Source organism: Tiliqua scincoides, chromosome 1 (genome assembly GCF_035046505.1).
Source record: "Tiliqua scincoides isolate rTilSci1 chromosome 1, rTilSci1.hap2, whole genome shotgun sequence".
NCBI lineage: Eukaryota > Metazoa > Chordata > Lepidosauria > Squamata > Scincidae > Tiliqua > Tiliqua scincoides.
The window spans coordinates 60,025,813-60,044,213 of NC_089821.1; the positions used below are offsets into that span (position 1 = coordinate 60,025,813).

Genomic DNA, 18,401 nt, shown 5'->3' on the forward strand with positions numbered 1-18,401 from the left:
CATCATCATATAGTGGTGTTTGAAACAACCCATACAGTGACTTCTAAAGAAGAGCCCGGCAGACTTTCTGTACTGCTTCTCCTTTAGCTGGATGGGGTTTTCAAAGTCAACTAGTGTCCACCACCCTTGAAACATGAACATCCTCTCTAGAGCCTATCCAAAAGGTACTCCTAAAGCTTCTGCTTGACAATCTCCAGTGAGGGAGAGCCCACCACGTCCCTCAGTAATTGGTTCCATTGTTGAACTGCTCTTACTGTTAATACATTTTTCCTGAAATTGAACCAACATTTCCTCTTCTGCAGCATAATTCCATAAGATCTAGTTTGGAGCAGCAGAGAACAAATTTGCCCTCTTCCACAATCCCACAGATGTTTGAAGAATGCAGTTATGCCTTCTATTCTCCAGACTGAACATAACAAGTTCCCTCAGCTGTGACTCACAGTACTTGTTTTCCAGATCCCCAATCATCTTTGTTACCCTTATCTGAACCTTCTCCAAGTGTGTATGGCACTTAGAAATGCAAATCATACTCTCAATGAGGTCCAACCAGCATTGAATAAAGTGGAACCACTATTTCTTGAGATTTGGAAGCTATGGTCCAACTAATATAAGCTAAAAACATTAGACTTACAACTACAGGTGTGCCCTGGTATCCATGGGGGTTCTGTTTTGGAACCCCCCATAGATACTTGAAACCGTGGAAACCAGGGACACCCCCCTTGCCTCTGGAGGCTCTTCTGAGCCCTGCGGAGGCTGCCTGCATCTGCCCACAGCCACTGAGGGCCACAGAATCAGGTTGAAAATCATCACTTCCGGTTTTTTCAGCAAAACCGGAAACGATGTTTTATGTCTTTAAAAGGCAATATGAGGGCCAGAAAAGCCATTGAACAGCCATTCAGAGCACCAAAGTGGGGGCCCACATCCATGATCCATGAATGTGAAACTGTGGATACGGGATCTATGGATACAGGGGCTCCCAGTAGATCACATTCCTAACTCATTCAGCTTGTGATCATTGCAACTCCAAGATTCCCTTCATATGGTGAACTGCCAAGCTGCCTTGCAGCTGAGCTCTGTACAGCTTGGAGCTCAGCTACCTGGAAGTCTGGTGTTGATGTGTGACGTCATCACCAAATGTCCACAGGCTTGACTCTGCTGCCACACTGCCATGCAAGGACTCCATATAGCAGCATGGATTCTTACAGGGAACACTGTGCCAGGTGCCTTTTTATTTTTTTGCATTCCAGGGTTCCAGGTTTGTGTTCCACCTTTTTGCAAGATGTGGAACCTTGCATTTGCCTCTGTTGAACTTCATTTTGTTACCATAATTTCAGCCCAGTATTCCATTCTGTCAAGGTCCTTCTAAATGCTTGTATACTGTCATCTGCTGTGTTACCTATTCCTCCTGGTGTGGTTTCTTCAAATGTGGAAGTGAAGGACTTCTAGTTTGATTGACAGGGACCAAGTGACTGAAGGAGCTATTAAAGAAACTGCATATGGAGCACAATAATGGGCTAATTAAAAAATAGTGTAAAGGCAGCAGTGGCAGACCTGAGGCAGTATCAGGCTGCATTTCAAGTAGCACCACCCCTCCCTATATTAAATTTTTCTGATTTAGTATGACTAGTCAGCATGCATTAGCACCAACGTGCAGTCCATTAGCCACTGGCCAAGGCTACAATTCTAGGCGCTCCTAACTTGAGAGTCCAGCTTCATTGTTTACAGTGGGGCTTATTTCTCTATAAAAATGCATAGATTGAGGTATTGGGCAATAACAAACTCTGTTGGGAGAGCAACTGGCCAGGCCTAGTGCTCAAGCAATTGAGCCATGACACACAGGCACTTGCAAGCAGGTAGGCTTGGTTCACACAATCTATGAGCAGGTAAAAGCCTTTATGTGCCAATGCCCCTTAAAGAACAGCCCAGTATGACTAATGTTACCACACTATCATGTGGTAACTAATGTTACCACAGTGTATTTGCAACATAGAAAGGTATATCCTGCCAAGGAGTTTACAAATTAGATGAGAAACAATGAGCGATAACTGTAAGAAGGAAGGAACATTGGTGAATGCCACTACACATAGCGGCACAATACTTGCCTATGCAATGGTGCATTCATAAGTGAATGCTATTACTTTTACAAGGCTGGCATTCAAGTTAAGAACCTCCACTTCTTGCTTGTTCCCCCCTCCCCGTCCCACCCCAATGCTTCTGTTTAGTAGACAGTCCTCTGCACTTCAGGGTTATCCTAATGTAGTAGCTACAACATAGACAATAAAGGCTTTTAAAATATTCCTGTTTATCACTATAACACTGGACAAAAGGAAAAAAGGGCACTGTACGAAGATTTCAACGTCCCATGCCAAAAACGTCCCATGCCAAAAACAAACCAGGAGATCCTTAGAATAAAGTTTCCGCATGTACTACAGAGATCTCAAGTAGCTCTCAACCTCAGTTATTCAAGCAGAGCTTAACAACATTTCATCTTCACCTGGGGAAGAAAACAGCCTTGAATTGCATTGTTTTGAATAAATGCAAACAATGAACATCTAGTGGAAGCCACTATTCCTGGACTGGTATTTCCAATACCATTAACTAAATATATGGTTTATATTGTCCTACAAGCATAAGTATCATCTTTTATATACAACAGTCTTGCTCCTGTGTGACACGCACATTGTTTTTAAGAAGAAATTTTAAAATATATTATGCACAAGTGGACTTAAGTCACCCATCATACGCATGTTCAAAGCATTTTGAACATCATTTGTTTTTTGAATCCACTTAGGGGCCCAATCCTATCCAATCCTTCAGCAGTGGTGCAGCTGCAATGCAGCCCCTGGGAAAGAGAACAAATGTTCCCGTACTTTAAGGAGGCCTCTGTGACTGCCTCCCCACCACAGGATGCAGTGAATGCCCCTTTGGCATGGCTGCACCAACACTAGAAAATTGGATAGGATTGGGCCCTTAATAGTTTTTATATGCAACAGATGAAAAATATTTTTGACCACATTGCGTTATGCTGGTTCTTGTTGGGAGTACAGCTGGTCTACTGTTGCATTTTCACACATTAACAAATATGAGCCTGGGACTGTCAATGTTCTCATGTGACTGTTGATACTAATTTTGGACATTCTTTGTAATGTGCTACAGATAACACAGGCCTACAAAATTGAGGGTCAGAAAAGTTTTTCTCAAACTTTATGGTGGTTTGATGTGAATTTGGGGTGCCAATTCCAAAAATGGCATCCATTCTGCCCTATCATGTCTAGTTTTGGAAATAGAATATAGCCTCATTAGTGAATGGTTCAAGCAGCTTCCTCATGAGGAAGCCATGATGTAGGCTTCCTCATGAGGAAGCTACTTGAACAATTCACTAAAGAGGCTATGCCATGTCTCCAAAACTAGACATGATAGGGCAAAACGGATGCCGTTTTTGGAATCAGTACCCCAAATATACCCAGGAATTGGTGTAACGTTTAAGGAAGCGAAATGTATGCTGGCCTGTGTAATTAGTCTGTGCCAGGGGTGTCAAACTCATTTCATACAGAGGGCTGAAGTTAGCATTCAGGGCACCTGCTGAGGGCCGGAAGTGACATCATTAACCAGAAAGTGACATCATTAAGCAGCTGATAGCCAGAAATCAGCACTTTGTTCTCATTAACTGCATTAACTGCAAATGACAGAAGAGAAAATACACAAATCTTGATCATATTTCAAGATATGGGAGAGCCCAATTTTCATGTGGGCTGCTGTTTCAGCAGTAACACCTCAGCGCTGCTCAGCAGCTGAGAGATTGAGGGCAGAATAAAAAGCTTCTGGGGCCACATCCGGCCCCCGGGCCTTATGTTTGACACCCCTGGTCTATACAGTTTGCAGATATGAAGTTTTGCCCTGATGACAAATGTATGTGCCCCCCTCTTTTCTTTTTATAATGATGGCTCCTGTTTCTGGGTTGGGGTGGGGTGGATTAGGTAAAGTGCTGAATCAAATGTGGGAGCTTGTTGGTTATACTGTTTTTGATAATGGAAAAAAAACTTCCACAAACTTAAACAAAACAAAAAAACTTAGTGGCTAATAAAAATCCATTCTAAATGTGGTGTTTTTTTTCTACCATCAGTTCTAGCATAACGTTTTCTCCACATAGGGAAACTTGTGGAAGAAATCCATTTGAAAATATTGAACAGGGGAATGATCATGTGGACTTGGCAAAAAGAGATCCCTACATAGAATATTGGATTGCTGCCCACACCTTCTCAGAAATCTACCCTTCACAATTCACACTGAATCATACCCTACATTTTTCTACGAGATTGTGCAAAGGGGGAATTTTCATCAACTCCCCCTTTCTGCTGGACCATCTATGTTGCATCCTATCTTTTTCCAGAGAACCTCCCAACCTTCAGGAGCAGATTTTTGGGGGACACAGAGGGAAGGGGGATTGATGAAAACTGCCCCCTCTTTTGTGTGAATGGAAGTTCTTTCATTTGTGGAACAGCATAGGCTACAAGTTAATTTATAGAGCTTATACTCTGATGTTATGTTTTCAAGTGTATTCTTTATTGTGTATTTCCTGTATTGGAGAAAAATGTTTAATTAGAACTGGCCCACATTATTTCAGTAAATTGTTACTGCATGTTTTCTCTTGTTCTGAGCTGTTCGTACAAGCATCCCCTATGTAAGAGGGATAATCTGTAAAGGAAGACTGTCCTGAATGAGGGCAGAGATGGAATAATACACTTCCTAAAGAGTGTTAACTTTAGGAAGGGTTAACCTTCCTAAGGTTAACACATTTCTGCCCAGCCCACAGGTGTACACATTTGATCCCTGTTGTGTATATGCAGTGTTGGGCAGAAATGGCTTACGCCCGCTACATCTGATGGGATTGCAATCCTATGCACACTTACTTGGGAGTAAATGACACTGTATTCAGTGGCACTTACATAGATATGCTAGAGCTACATGGAAGCATGCACTGGGGAATTGGCAACACTTTACATCTTACATGTTTTAGGTACATCCCTAAGATGTAAGTATGTACAATATACCTAAAAGTAAATTGTATAAAACAATGTGATCCTATGCATGCTTACTCAGAAGTAGGTTCCTTTGTCTTCAGTCAAGCTTACTCCCTAGTATATGTTTTCAAGATGGCAGCCAAAGTGATAAAACATATACATTTGCAAAAACATGCCTCATATAGGTACACTTATCAAAGAACTATGTTTGGCTGAGATTATTATTATTATTAATAATAGTATTTATATACCGCTTTTCAACGAAAGTTCACAAAGCGGCTTACAGAGAAAAATCAAATAACTAATGGCTCCCTGTTCCAAAAGGGCTCACAAACTAAAAAATGCAAAACACCAGCAGACAGCCATTAGAAAAGACACTGCTGGGGTGAGGAGGGCCAGTTACTCTCCCCCTGCTAAATAAAAGAGGAGCACCCACTTGAAAAAATGCCTCTTATCCAATTAGCAAGGGGTAAGATCCATTGTTAAGTCAAGTATACAGTTAGTGATGAATCCTGATTTGCTGATGTGTAATGTGTAACATGTCCATGAGCCCAATAGTGGTTGTAGTTGTAGGAAAAAGAAGTAGAGAACTTTTCAATTGGAAAAGAACTCCCGTGCTGTGTGCCTATTTCTTTCTTACAGGAAAAAGAAAACCAGCTTTCAGGTGGTGTCCTCAGAAGATGATCCAAGCGACAGGGGAGAAACACACAAAGATATCTTTGACCATCAGCATACAGAGAATACTGAGATGAAAAAACATCCTGTAATTACCAGGGTCAGCCTGATGTTCACTCCTAATGACTTCAAAAGAGATGACAGCACTTCCAGCTCTTCCCTGACCGGTAGTGAATCCCCGAAGCCAAAGCTAAAGCAGGAGTAAGTGTTCATCAACTGACTTGTTTCAGGTTTCTTATATGATATTGGCATAATTTCACACTTCTGCAGTAATATCTGTGGAAGAGCCTAGATCACAGGTTCAAGTTAACAAACTCACAGAGCCCACAAGTTTGGTATTCTGGTATTCTCAGCAAACAGAGGCATTTGAAAGATTAAATGTTAATTGTTCAACTTGCATTCTACAGAGACAAATGGAGATGTATGTATTTTTATAAGGCACAAAATAGTTAGATTCTACACCCAAGAGATTCTACACCCAACAACAATGCAATCACTTGTACTCTGTATTTCAAAAGGCATTTGGGGCAACCAATTCACATGGAGTAGTCTTATATTTGCCCTTGGGCACATGTTTGGCAAACCTCTCCCAAAGGTTTGCTGTCTGCTGTTCACTCATCTCAGGTGCCTACTCAAGAACAATTTTTTTTTTTAAATTCTAAAAATGTATACCCTTTCATTTAGGATATGTCCTCAAAGTGAAAGCAATCCCTGATTAGCTACCTTTAAAATCCTTGCAATCCTACACATGTTTACTCAGAAATCTAATTAATTTAATGGGACTTAGTTCCAAGTAAGTGTTGATTGCACCAAGTAAGAATAGGATTCACATGGCAACTTGCACGGCTTACCAGGGAAGTAGAGTTTGGGAGGGAAGTAGAGGCATGCTAGTTTTTTTCAAGGAGGGGGACCACGTATGAAAAGCATTACACTAGAGTGCAAAATCCATATGTATTCCTCTACAAGGTTAAGTAATAGGTGTTCACAGGCTCTGGCTAGAACAAGAACCTTGTTGTCGGACATATGCAAGGCCAGTCGATCCACTTTTTGTTTCATGTTCAGTTCTTTAAAAATGATATCCTACCCTTCAAAAGAAATGTTTTTTCATGGTGGTCAACACAAAAAATTAAAAATGCTTTAAAACAAAATATTTAAATCACGATAAAACAAAGAACAAACTTCAGCAGGGAGTGCTGCATTGGTAGGAGAATAACTCAGGGTGCAATCCAAACAGTGCCTTATGCTGTCCCTTGGGCCAGCATAAGAGGGTCACAAATGTGCCGTAAAGCATGTTTGCACCTCCTCGCGGGGAAACCAGGCCAGCGCTCTGAGAAGTGCCGGCCTGCAGAGGCTGGCATAAGCTTCCGCCTTGGCTTCCCTGCAGCCGCTTATGTCAGCGTGCTGGCACTGGCACAAGCAGCAAAGGTAGGCGTGGGGGGGGCCGAGAGGAGGAAGGAAGGAGGCATTTCTGGATCCCTGTGGCGTGCTGTGTATGCAATGCTGGGCAGAAATGGCTCACTTAAGGAAGGTGCTATAGAATACACAGTCTTATTCCTGTTAAACTGCTGTCATTTTTTCCCTTCTGTATGGTATTAAAGCATGCAGGAATTTTGTCATCTCTTGTTCTGGCCAGGCCCAAGAATGCAGGTAGATGGGTACACTTTACTGGGGTCCTAGTCTGGGCTGCAAGCCTATTAGCATAATTCAGATTGTAAATCATGCTTGAGGATGTTGACATAAGCTTATTTTCCTGAACTAAAAAGGGGGTCCTGATCTTGTAAGATTTTCCAGAACAAGACCTTTCTTTTCTGTTTTCCAAGATAAAGTAAGGGAGGCTACATTACAAGTTTGTACAGGGCCCAGGGAAATGATGCTTGGACCCCAGTTCTGATAGGCTCCACTTAGACAGAGGTTATGCAGCTCAATTAAGATTACTCAGGAGTAAGCCCTACTGAATTCTCATTCAGTTTATATTCTAAACCACTTTAGGAGTTGATCTTTGGTAACTCACTTATCATGATTATGTTTCAGATCAGTTGGATGTAATTTTGATTGTTGTCTATTTTTCGAGACTAGTTGTGTTGGCATCCTTCAGTCTCGGAAGACTATGGTATTGTGCTCTGAATGGTGGTTCTGGAACAGTGTCCTCTCCAGTGCGGGAAGCCTGGGTAAAGTAGATATGGGGGATAGACTGTTTCCCATGCAGCAAATGCCCCCTCTCCACATTGCTGAAATGGTCCAATGGAAAGGCAGAAGCCAATACGGTTGGTTCCAGCAGCGTCGCAGGAGTTGCCAGAACGTGACTGTGTTCAGCCATGAACTGCCTCAGGGACTCTGGTTCTGGATTTTGCCTCGAGGTTGACTCCTGAAGCCTTTTCCATAACTGGATGTAGCCACAAGGCAGTGGAGGTTTGGGATCAGAGTTTTCCTTCTCTCAGATGAGCTGCCTTCCCAGGCTAATGAGTCCCATCTACCCAGTGGCTGTTTAGTCACCTCTTACGACAAGTACAGCCAAACCGAGGGCCTATACTTATCCCCAGCCCCTAGAGCCTAGTAGAGTAATAGTATTCCATCCAAGAACAAGATTTCTATTCCTTTTAAGATATCTCAAAAGAGTGCAGTTTTTCTGTCATTGTAATAGGAAAAGTCACAATTGTAGAACTTCCAGGTTCCTTGCAGGAACAGAAACCCTATCCTAGAAGAAATATTGGCCCATTAATCCTAAAATGGTTTTGAGCATTACAACCTGATGCTATGCCTTCAGTATCATGTATTCACCTGGGCATATCTGTTGACAAATACCCTGTATCTGTCTATCTCTGGTACCCTTTTTGATACTCTCATGACAACAAGAAGACAGTAGTTCCATGAATGCCTCAAACCTGTTTCAAAAGACCTGCCATCCACTTTAGCCAGGGTTCTCAGGTGCAAAATCTCCATGGGCTTCTCTATTTAAGAGTCACATTAGAAGACAAAACATCACCTGGTGTGGCTCATTACAGAGTTGCAGCAATGGGAGAAGCCCCACCTGGTGGATTTATCACTTATTCGCAACTTTTAAGACACTACAGTGCTTTCTGAGGCTTCAAAGCTGGCATTCCTCACCTTACTTTTAGTTCAGGTGAAGATGTGAATGGTTTCAATACCTTAAAAATTGTTGAGTTAATGCTGATATAAATCATTGGGATTATTGTTGCAGATTCTGTTGATCCAACAATGGCTTTACTGTAACAGATTAATGATACAGTATAATGATATGGGAAGTGGATAGTGTTCAGATCTGAAGTTCTATTGTTTGCTGGAAGGGATTAATTTGGAAATCATCTGCACTATTTTCAAGCTCACCTTACACATTTGGAATAAGTTGTAAAAAGGGGACTAATTAGGAAGCTCTTGAAAAGTATTTAGGCTGTCAATAAATTACCTACTTCAGTGTTTCTCAAACTGTGGGTCAGGACCTACTAGGTGTGTCATGAGCCAATTTCAGGTGGATCTCCATTCATTTCAATATTTTACTTTTAACATATTAGTCTTGATGCTGCCATGGTATGTGACTGCAATTGGGGAAATGTTACAGACCTGTACTTTTAACAAGCTACTCTGTATATGCTTTTAACAGTGATAGTCAATGAGACTCACTCCTGGGTAAGCGTGGGTAGGATTACAGCCTAGGATGGTGAAAAATTTTCCTGCTTGATGATATCACCTCTGGTCATGACATCACTTCCGGTGGGTCCCGACAGATTCTCATTCTAAAAAGTGGGTCCCTGTGCTAAATGTGTGAGAACCACTGACCTACTTTATTGTGCAGCACCAATAAATATGCTTCTGCATTATGACTGCAGCATTGTTTAAAAAAAGTAACCTGTCACCTGAATTGTTTGTGCTACTTTTGCACTTGCACTTATGAGTAGTAGCTACTCTTCCTTTTTAAGTTTCATGAATGCTGAAATGTCTATTTATTTCTTCTGAATCCATGGCAAAAACAACCCCCCGCATATTTCTAGACCTTGCTATATGAAATGATCTTATATTAGTGACTTTCTTCCCCTTTTGTCTTGTAAACAAGAGATCAGGGCTGCGGTTCTCTAACTCTCAGGGAATTTGAGGACTATAGTAAGTTATTGTGTGGGAGCGTGAAAGGCAGCAGGGGTGGGGCTAAGGGGGGGTGCAGGGACGGACATGCACTTACCAGTCCCTGCTGCAGCCTCCCAGGGGTGTGGGAAGCCCTGTGCAACCGTCCACAGGGCTCCTGAGCCTCCAGAAAGTGAAAGTGGGGCAATTGCGCTCCACTTCTGCAAAACTGGTAGTGGATTGCTCTGCTTTCACTTTTTGAAGAATGGAGAGCCCTGTGGAAGGTACCCCCCCCCCCAAGGCACCTTCCTTATGAGGAAAGGCTATGGTGTTTGGGTATCTTCAGCCTAGAGAAGAGGCCCCTGAGGGGGGACATGATTGAGACATACAAAATTATGCAGGGGAAGGATAGAGATGATCTTTAGATTCCCACATAACACCAGAACCAGGGGACATCCACTAAAATTGAGTGTTGGGAGGGTTAGGACAGACAAAAGAAAATATTTCTTTATTCAGTGTGTGGTTGGTCTGTGGAACTCCTTGCCACAGGATGTGGTGATGACATCTGGCCTAGATGGTTTTAAAAGGGAATTGGACCAATTTCTGGAGGAAAAATCCATTACGGGTTACAAGCCATAATGGGTATGTGCAACCTCCTGATTTTAGAAATGGTCTATGTCAGAATGCCAGATGCAAGGGAGGGCACCAGGATGCAGGTCTCTTGTTATCTGGTGTGCTCCCTGGGGCATTTGTGGGCCACTGTTAGATACAGGAAGCTGGACTAGATGGACCTATGGCCTGATCCAGCAGGGCTGTTCTTATGTTTAAGAAAGATGTTTGTCATTTTTAAAGGATATAGAAGGGAGGGAAGAGGAATAATCCTTCCCATCCCTTTACTTTCTCCTTACCTAGCAGGAAAACTTGCACGTCCATGCTGTTTATGTACATATTTTCCCCCCATGGAAACTAAAAGAAATTAGATATACACACCCCCATCTGCTGTTTGTGAGATCAAGTGGAAGGAACAAGAGGCAGATGGAGTCGGGTTGAAAGTTGAGATGCTTAGAGGATCCAAGATATTGTAGAAATCTTTTTTGAGACCAAAAAAGACCCCAAGCTGAGGGGATTGGTGTTGAACAGAACCTTGAACAGATAAGCTGTAACTAATGTATTATGAAAAATCAGGGTGGGCTCTTAGAGAACAGAAGAAGCTGGCAAAAAGAGAGAGGAGAAAATGTAAATGTATGAGAATGTACATGCAGGTTAGAAGGGGACATTAGAGATTGTCCTTATAGTTATAGTTATCTCTAATGTCCCCTTCTAACAGGTGAACTAAGGACAGATGAACTAATTGCAAAGAGGAATTACAGAGACTGATCCATATATCCAACATGCTATGCATTCTGTTTGCAATGAATCCCCCATGGTCCTACTACCCATCTTCTGATTCATTGGGCACTGCCACTGGTACTGAGAGTTAGGTACTGACTGGCCTGAGAAGGCCTTTGGCCAGTACCTAACCAAGACTCACTCCTGATGCCACCCCTTGGTGTGATGACCAGGAACCCTTCATTCTATTAGGCTAATGTCTTTGTATATGTTATCTTGCCTTAGTCAGCTGATACAGTCCAGCGTTATGATCTCTGTAACCTGCAGGTCCACAAGAAAGGCTTAACCTAAGATGTGTATTGCCAGCACTAGGGTAGATAATGGCTGGCTCTATCAGAACAAAAGACCAGGCAGAAAACACTGGCACTCCACTGGGTTTTCTTCCTATTTGTTCATTGGTCAAGTCCATCAACCTAACCATGACTGAAGGGAGGTCCTAGGGGCTGGGCTAATGTTCATGTCATTGGAGTAACCAATAGGAAAGGTAAAATTTTAATACCAAGGAACTCCACAAAAGCATTTATTGGCAGGTAACATGTTTTGTTTCTGCATTCAGAGATATCTGAATATTGTTGTCATGACTCTCCAGATCTGGGAGGTAAACAACAGACTGACAATTCTGCTGTACACAATTCTAGCTAGGGAAGACATTTATATATTATTATTATTATTATATAAATACTGTTAATAATAATAATAATAATAATAATAATAATAATAATAATATAATAAATACCACTTTTCAACTAAAAGTTCGCAAAGCGGTTTACAGAGAAAATCATCTAATGGCTCCCTGTTCCAAAAGGGCTCACAATCTTAAAAGATGCAAAAAGAACACCAGCAGACAGCCACTAGAAAAGACACTGCTAGGGTGAGGTGGGCCAGTTACTCTCCCCCTAACAAAAAGAGGAGCACCCACTTGAAAAAGTGCCTCTTACCCAATTAGCAGGGGTATAGCTTGTGTTAGGATTTTATTTCATTTGCCTCTAATTCCAGACTGGTTTTTGGCTAATTTCAGGTGCAAAGTGGTCTGTTTCAGTCAGACTATAGCAGAAAGCTATTGCCCTTTGCTCTCTTATAGACAACTTGTGGCTAATAATACAAAGCCTGGTGTGTTTTAGTGTAGAGAAGTTGGGGTTCACCAGGTAAGTTGGCACCTTGGCTACTTCTATAGCAACCAGGTTCTGTGCTGAGGAAATCTTGGTAATTGGGCTCTCTCCAGATGAAAGGAAGGGCACCTCTCTCTTTTTGTTTTTCCCTGCCTAGGTTTCTCTATTAGTATTTTGTGCTTGTCACAGTACCACAGAAAAGCCAGTCTGTAGTGTAGCTAAGGGGGGCTTGGGGTCAATTGCCCCAGGTGCCAAGCTTTAGGGGGGCAACAAGCTGAGCTTGACACTAGTGGCCAAAATTGTGAAAACCTTGGTAATTATGAATAATATCATCGTATTATATATCATTGAAAAGGTAATTTAATGCAGAATGCAATGAAACAAACCAAATTGAAATATCTGTATTCTATCAAGCGTTATGGACAATTAACTAGAAAAAAAGGCAACTGCCTTATGGAACAAGAAGTGGACTTTATTAACTGAAAACCGACCTATGAAATTGTTTTGAGAGCCAGTGAGGTGTTATTATGATACAGCAAGTAACCAATAAGGTGTTACTATCAGTCAGCTCTCAGTTCCATGTGTCATAATACAGTTTCTCAGCTAACTGGGTAAAGAGGCACTTTTTCAAGGGGTGCTTGGAAAAAAGCACACTTAGCACCTTAAAAGCACCTCTTCTGTTTAGCAGGGGGAGAATTACTGTCCCTCTTTGCCCCAGCACAGTGTCTTTTCTAGTGGCTGTTTGCTGGTGTTCTTCTACATATTTTTGATAGTTTGCGGGGAGAGGTGTGTGTGTGAAACAAGACTGGTCTGAGGGCTGGGGGGGTGGCAGCAAGGAGCTTTTTGTGTGTCAGCTTTGTTGGGGATAGAGTAGTACCTTGCTAAAGAAAAGTCTGCCTACTTGTTCAGCTTTCTGACATTGCACTCTCAGTCAAGCAGCTCCATCTTTCACATGTCTTGATCTGTTCTAAGTTCTGTACATTTAACAGAATTCTCCTGGAGAGGAGTATGTTTTGGGTGAGGGCAGTTGTAGTACTCATCTCTAACCAATATGGGGCACACTTCTTACTTAATTTTGATTTTTATCGTTGGGGGGGGGCTACAAAATCTTCTTTGATTCCCAGTAGTAGATGCCTTAGCTATGCCTCTGGGGCCAGCTCAAGACCATGCCAAATGTCCCTTTAGCTGTTGATGTGCCAGCCTCCATTCTCCTTCTACTCCTAGCTCAACATTCTTCCTCTCTGCTGCCTTTTCCTTCCAGGAAGAGGAAGGAGAAGAAGGAGCTGTGGAGATGGGCATCCCCTCACCAATCAGCTGCCTGAGGAGACCACTTCAGATGGTCTCAGGTATGGGCTGGCCTTGTACTCCAGAAAGAACCTGATGGGATGCAAGAAGGTCAGGTGCAAAGCTGTGCATGACTTGCTTCTTCCCCTCAAGCTGTGTTGGCCCAACCAGCTCACCACAGGGGGGGATCTGGGTTCACTTAAGCTGGGTGGCTTGAGGAAGTCACTGCACTGAAGTTTCACCTACCTTACAGATTTGTTGTGATGATAAAATGGGGGAAAACACTCCTTAGAAGAGGCATGGGATTAAAATGTGATAAGATACATACAAGTTTCTCAAGGCAAGCAGCACAACTTCCAGGCTATAGGTATCCCATATCCACTGCTGGACCACACTGATTACTAGATAAACCAAGATTACATTCCCAATTATTAGAGGCATTTGTTTCTGGTAAGATAGGATTACAGCCTAAATCTTACTGAATACAATGGGTTTTCTTCTGTGTAAAATAAATGTTTTCATACACTTCTATGTATTGTGCTCCATATTGATCCATATTACCCTCACTGTATTGCAGGTCCTGGACATGGTCTGCGTGTGGCTACTGCTCACCACAGCGTTCACACAGCTCACCCAGAGACCTTCCCCGCCAGCATTCAGTACAACCGGTAACCAGTGACATTCGGTGAGGTTCAGGCCCAGGGAGGCCATACACATACTCACTCTCCCTCTTCTCTTTCCCCCTTAAGTTCAATCTCTGAAACACACTCTCTCTTTCTCCCCTGCCAGACATAAATTAAAAAAACAAAACTCACCTCTTATACGCCCATTCAGAGCTAGGGAGAGCTGAACAACACACCCCCTGAAACAACTGGAAAATTGCCTCTCCTGATGCTTTATTGTAGCAATTTTCAAACTGGAGACCGCTGTGCACAACCAACAGTCTCCCTGGCGTGACTGGAGCTTACCATTCTGCCAGGGAGGCTGCCATTGTCACTGCTGATTTCCTCCCATGTTTGCTCCGCCTGGTGCAGAGCCTGCTGGGGCAGCAGAACACAGAAGCAGCAGGGCTGAGCAAATATGGGGGTAGACCAGTGGCGATAATGGCAACCTCCCACAGAATGGTAAGCTCCGTTCACATGGGGGAAGGAAAAGGCAGGGCACTGGATCCAGCCCACGGGTTGTGGTTTGGAGCGCCCTGCTTTAGAGAGCAGTAATTCACACAGGCATCCTGCTTTCTCATAACCTTTATTTAACAAAAGGGAGGCAGCTCTTCCTGCTGCCTCCTCAGAGCTTCCTGATGCAGGTGTCCTGCTGCTTTTTGATTGGAAGCCAGCCACCCAGCTTTTTTTAATTTAAAAAAAGCTGGAAAAAAATTGAAATTTCAATTAGACATCAGGAATTTTTTCCTGATGGTAAGGGAGATTCGGCAGTGGAACAGATTGCCGAGAGAGGTGGTGGACTCTCCCTCACTGGAGATATTCAAGCAGAGGCTTGACAGGCACCTGTTGGAGATGCTCTAAGAGGATTTCCTTTCTAGGGTAGGGGGTTGGACTAGATACCCTATTAAGCACCTTCCAACTCTATGATTGGACAACTCTTAGATTGTGAGCCCTTTTGGGACAGGGAGCCATTAGTTATTTGATTTTTCTCTGTAAACCACTTCGTGAACTTTTAGTTGAAAAGTGGTATATAAATACTGTTAATAATAATAATATGATTCTATGAAAGACACCCATAATTATAGCCCAACCTGCTGGAGGCAACTCTGCTTGCTACCTCCCCAGAGATTGCTGATGCAGGCATCCTGCCATTTTTTTTCATTGGAAACCAGCCATGATTATTGTGGCCGCTGGTTGCTTCCCTATGTATTATAATGTGTGTGTATGCTGCTTAATCTCACTGACTGTGCTGAGAAGAAAGGAACAGTGCAGAAAAACAAGGAACTTTTTACTTGTTGGATTCTTGGACTTTTTTTGTTTCTTGTTGGGTCTAGTGAAGCTCTGCCTCCCCTGACAGCACATCACTGCCAGGAAGGTGCAAAGCTTGCATGGAAGTTCTGCACATGACACAGGGGAGCAGGACCTAAGTCTCAGGAATGGCTAGATCTGTTAGGCTGTACCATTTCATACAGGGGGGACTCACATGATGGAATTGTCTTATAGAAAATAAAAAATGCTAAAAAATACCTGTCTCAACAATCACCTGTGTATTATGTTCCCACCTAGATGCTAAGTTTGGCAAGTCTGAACTCAAAACGTCCAAATACCAAAAACTTCCAAATAGGGAAGATTTATTACAGTACAAATCAGCAGGAACAGAAAATTGCTTGTGGCTTCAGCAAAAACTTTTCTCTTGTACATCTTTAAATTATGTGTAACCAATCCTGGACAATGGTAATTCTCTGGCTGGAAACAGCCAATTGTTTTTAAGAGGGTTAAAAGGTGTTTGAGAGTCTTGGCTTTCCAAGTACACTTCTTTTGTCATCTCTGTTCAAACAGATTTTGCAAGTTTTGAAACAATACAATATGAATGCAAATGAAACAATATAATCCCTCCCACCACTTCTTGAATACAAAAATGGAATTACACAACCACTAGCTGCAATCCCTCTTTCAAACTGCCTTCATTACTCTGAAAAGTGTTTATTGTTTGAGCCAAGTCTTCTCTGAGAATGCAGCACAGTATACAAACCTTAGCGCTCTATTTATTTTTTGTAGTAATAATGCTTCTCAGAAACAGGACCCCCAGCTGAAGGACAACCCACGCAATCTGCGCTTGCTACTGCATCAGAAGGATCTGGAAATCAAGGGATTGAAAAATGCTGCCCAGAGGGATCCATCTGATCGACTTGCCTGTATTTTGCACGAGATTGTGAAGCCAAGATCAAAACAGATATCAAAGAGGTAAGCAGCAGAAGGATGGGGTGTATGTTCTGTTCACAAGTTATGCGAAAGTGGGTCAAGCACCACTCCAAGGCACATGCGGTGTATGAATCTGCACCCAGAAGTGTTAAAAGTATCATAAAAAAACTTATACAGGAAGCACATTGGGACTGTGGCCATCCAATAACACACATGGTAGGAACTATCAGTGAAGGGTATTGTATGGATGTACCCAGGGAAAGGCTGGGTTGGAAGTAATCTCTCAGATGTGAATTTCAAAACTTTACTAGCAGCTTTATTATTTATTTATTATTAATTTATTCAATTTGTACCTAACTTTTCTCCCAGATGGCCCAAGTAATGGAAGATTAATTTCCTATGATGAAACCAAATTACAGAGTGCTCTAAGTAGAGATCAGGTGGAACTAATGCAGATAGCTAGAAATATATGTACATCAACGATTTTGATATAGGTCCATTAATGATTATAAATGTATTAAAAGTTACTTAATGAGGTGTGGAGGAGATCTGCAGAATGGAAAATGACAAGTATGACGTTTAATTAGTGTTTGACTAAATACAGACTACCTTTGAGATAGGCTTAGGTTGAAATCTTATGCAAACTTTCCAGGGAGTAAACCTCATTGGACACAATTGGACTTACTTCTGAGTAGACATGCATAGGATTGTGCTGTCAGTCTTCCAGATTTTGGGGTGGGGAATACATTTCCTTAATAGATGATCAGAAACAGCATCCCTATATAAGTAGTATTTCAGTTTCCTAGAAGACAAACACTGTGTGAGGAAAAAGATTTATATCCTTCATCATGAAAGGAGGTCTAATAATATAGACTTGTTTCACTCAGCCATGTACAGTATCTCCTACCAGGTTCTTGTTCCTTACGTAGGACTATTGAATTCTTTCTGTAACAGCATGTTTGAATGGAGTGGTTTGACAATGGTTGCATTCTGGTGTCCGGATGACCCATGCTACCTCCTGTGCACCTCAGTAGTGCACTATCTTGGAGTAAGATTCATACTGTAGTCTGATGTGATCCATCTTGGGATGTGCACAAGTTCAGCTACGGTGTTGGTGCTGGGTTATCCCAAAATGCACAGCACCATCAATTTCTGAAATATGGCCTACTTTACCTGTCTTTCCTTCCACATGCACACACTTGCCTTCCTCACAAACATACTTTTAAAAAGATGCTACTATTGATAGTAATACCTTAGTGGAAATTTACTTTACCCCTGAGAAAAGGCAGACTGATAAGGCGGGTAGTGCCTAGTGCAGGGGTCTCCAAACTTTTTGACATCAAATATCTGGCACGGTGCTGGGGGCCGGGAAAAAAAATTTAAATATAAATAGAGATGGAATGTAGATGAGTGAATAAATGAATGAATGGGCTCATTCATTCAACCTCTCTGGCCCTTAGAACACCCTCCAGATGCAACCAGAGCATAGTTCCAATCATGCTTGGCCAAGTGGGCCAGAGGCTTTCAGGGGACAAGAGGCTGGCCATGGGCCAGATAGAAGCTCACTGTGGGCTGCATCTGGCCCCTGGGCCAGGGTTTGGAGAACGCTTGCCTAATGGTTAGTGCTGAAGCATCCCTTCCTGCTCCCCACCTCCCCTTTACTGGATCAGCAGCTGAACAGGGAAGAACCTTGGCAGTTTGTATCTGCTACTACCATCCCAGGCTACAGAGACCAGGCAAATGTTGATTGTCTGAGAAAAATCCCCACCCAGATGAACACTGAGCCCCAGGGGTTCTTATGAAAAATGAAAACATTTAGGAATACCTCTACATATTGCTAAAAAGAAATGTTTAGACCGTCAGGAATGTTCTGAAGCCACATCTACATGTGTCTGGGGAAAAACTGAGTTCTAAACAAAGGACAACATCTACTCAATCTGCACAGGAGCTTCTGGGGAGTTCTGTGTCCTGGGGACACTTCTGTG

The 18,401-nt window shown here is 42.4% G+C and overlaps 1 protein-coding gene across 4 annotated transcripts in view; it reads left to right on the top strand.

The window, feature by feature from the left end:
- The window catches only part of LMNTD2 (lamin tail domain containing 2), an 87,055-nt gene that overhangs the window by 26,446 nt on the left and 42,208 nt on the right, over positions 1-18,401 (top strand). For all 4 annotated transcript variants that reach the window (XM_066610874.1, XM_066610867.1, XM_066610882.1 and 1 more), the window contains 3 exons: positions 5,664-5,897; positions 14,130-14,237; positions 16,273-16,458. In XM_066610874.1, coding sequence (XP_066466971.1) covers positions 5,770-5,897; positions 14,130-14,237; positions 16,273-16,458 — 422 coding nt within the window. In that variant the 5' untranslated portion in view covers positions 5,664-5,769. The remainder of the gene's footprint in view (positions 1-5,663; positions 5,898-14,129; positions 14,238-16,272; positions 16,459-18,401) is intronic.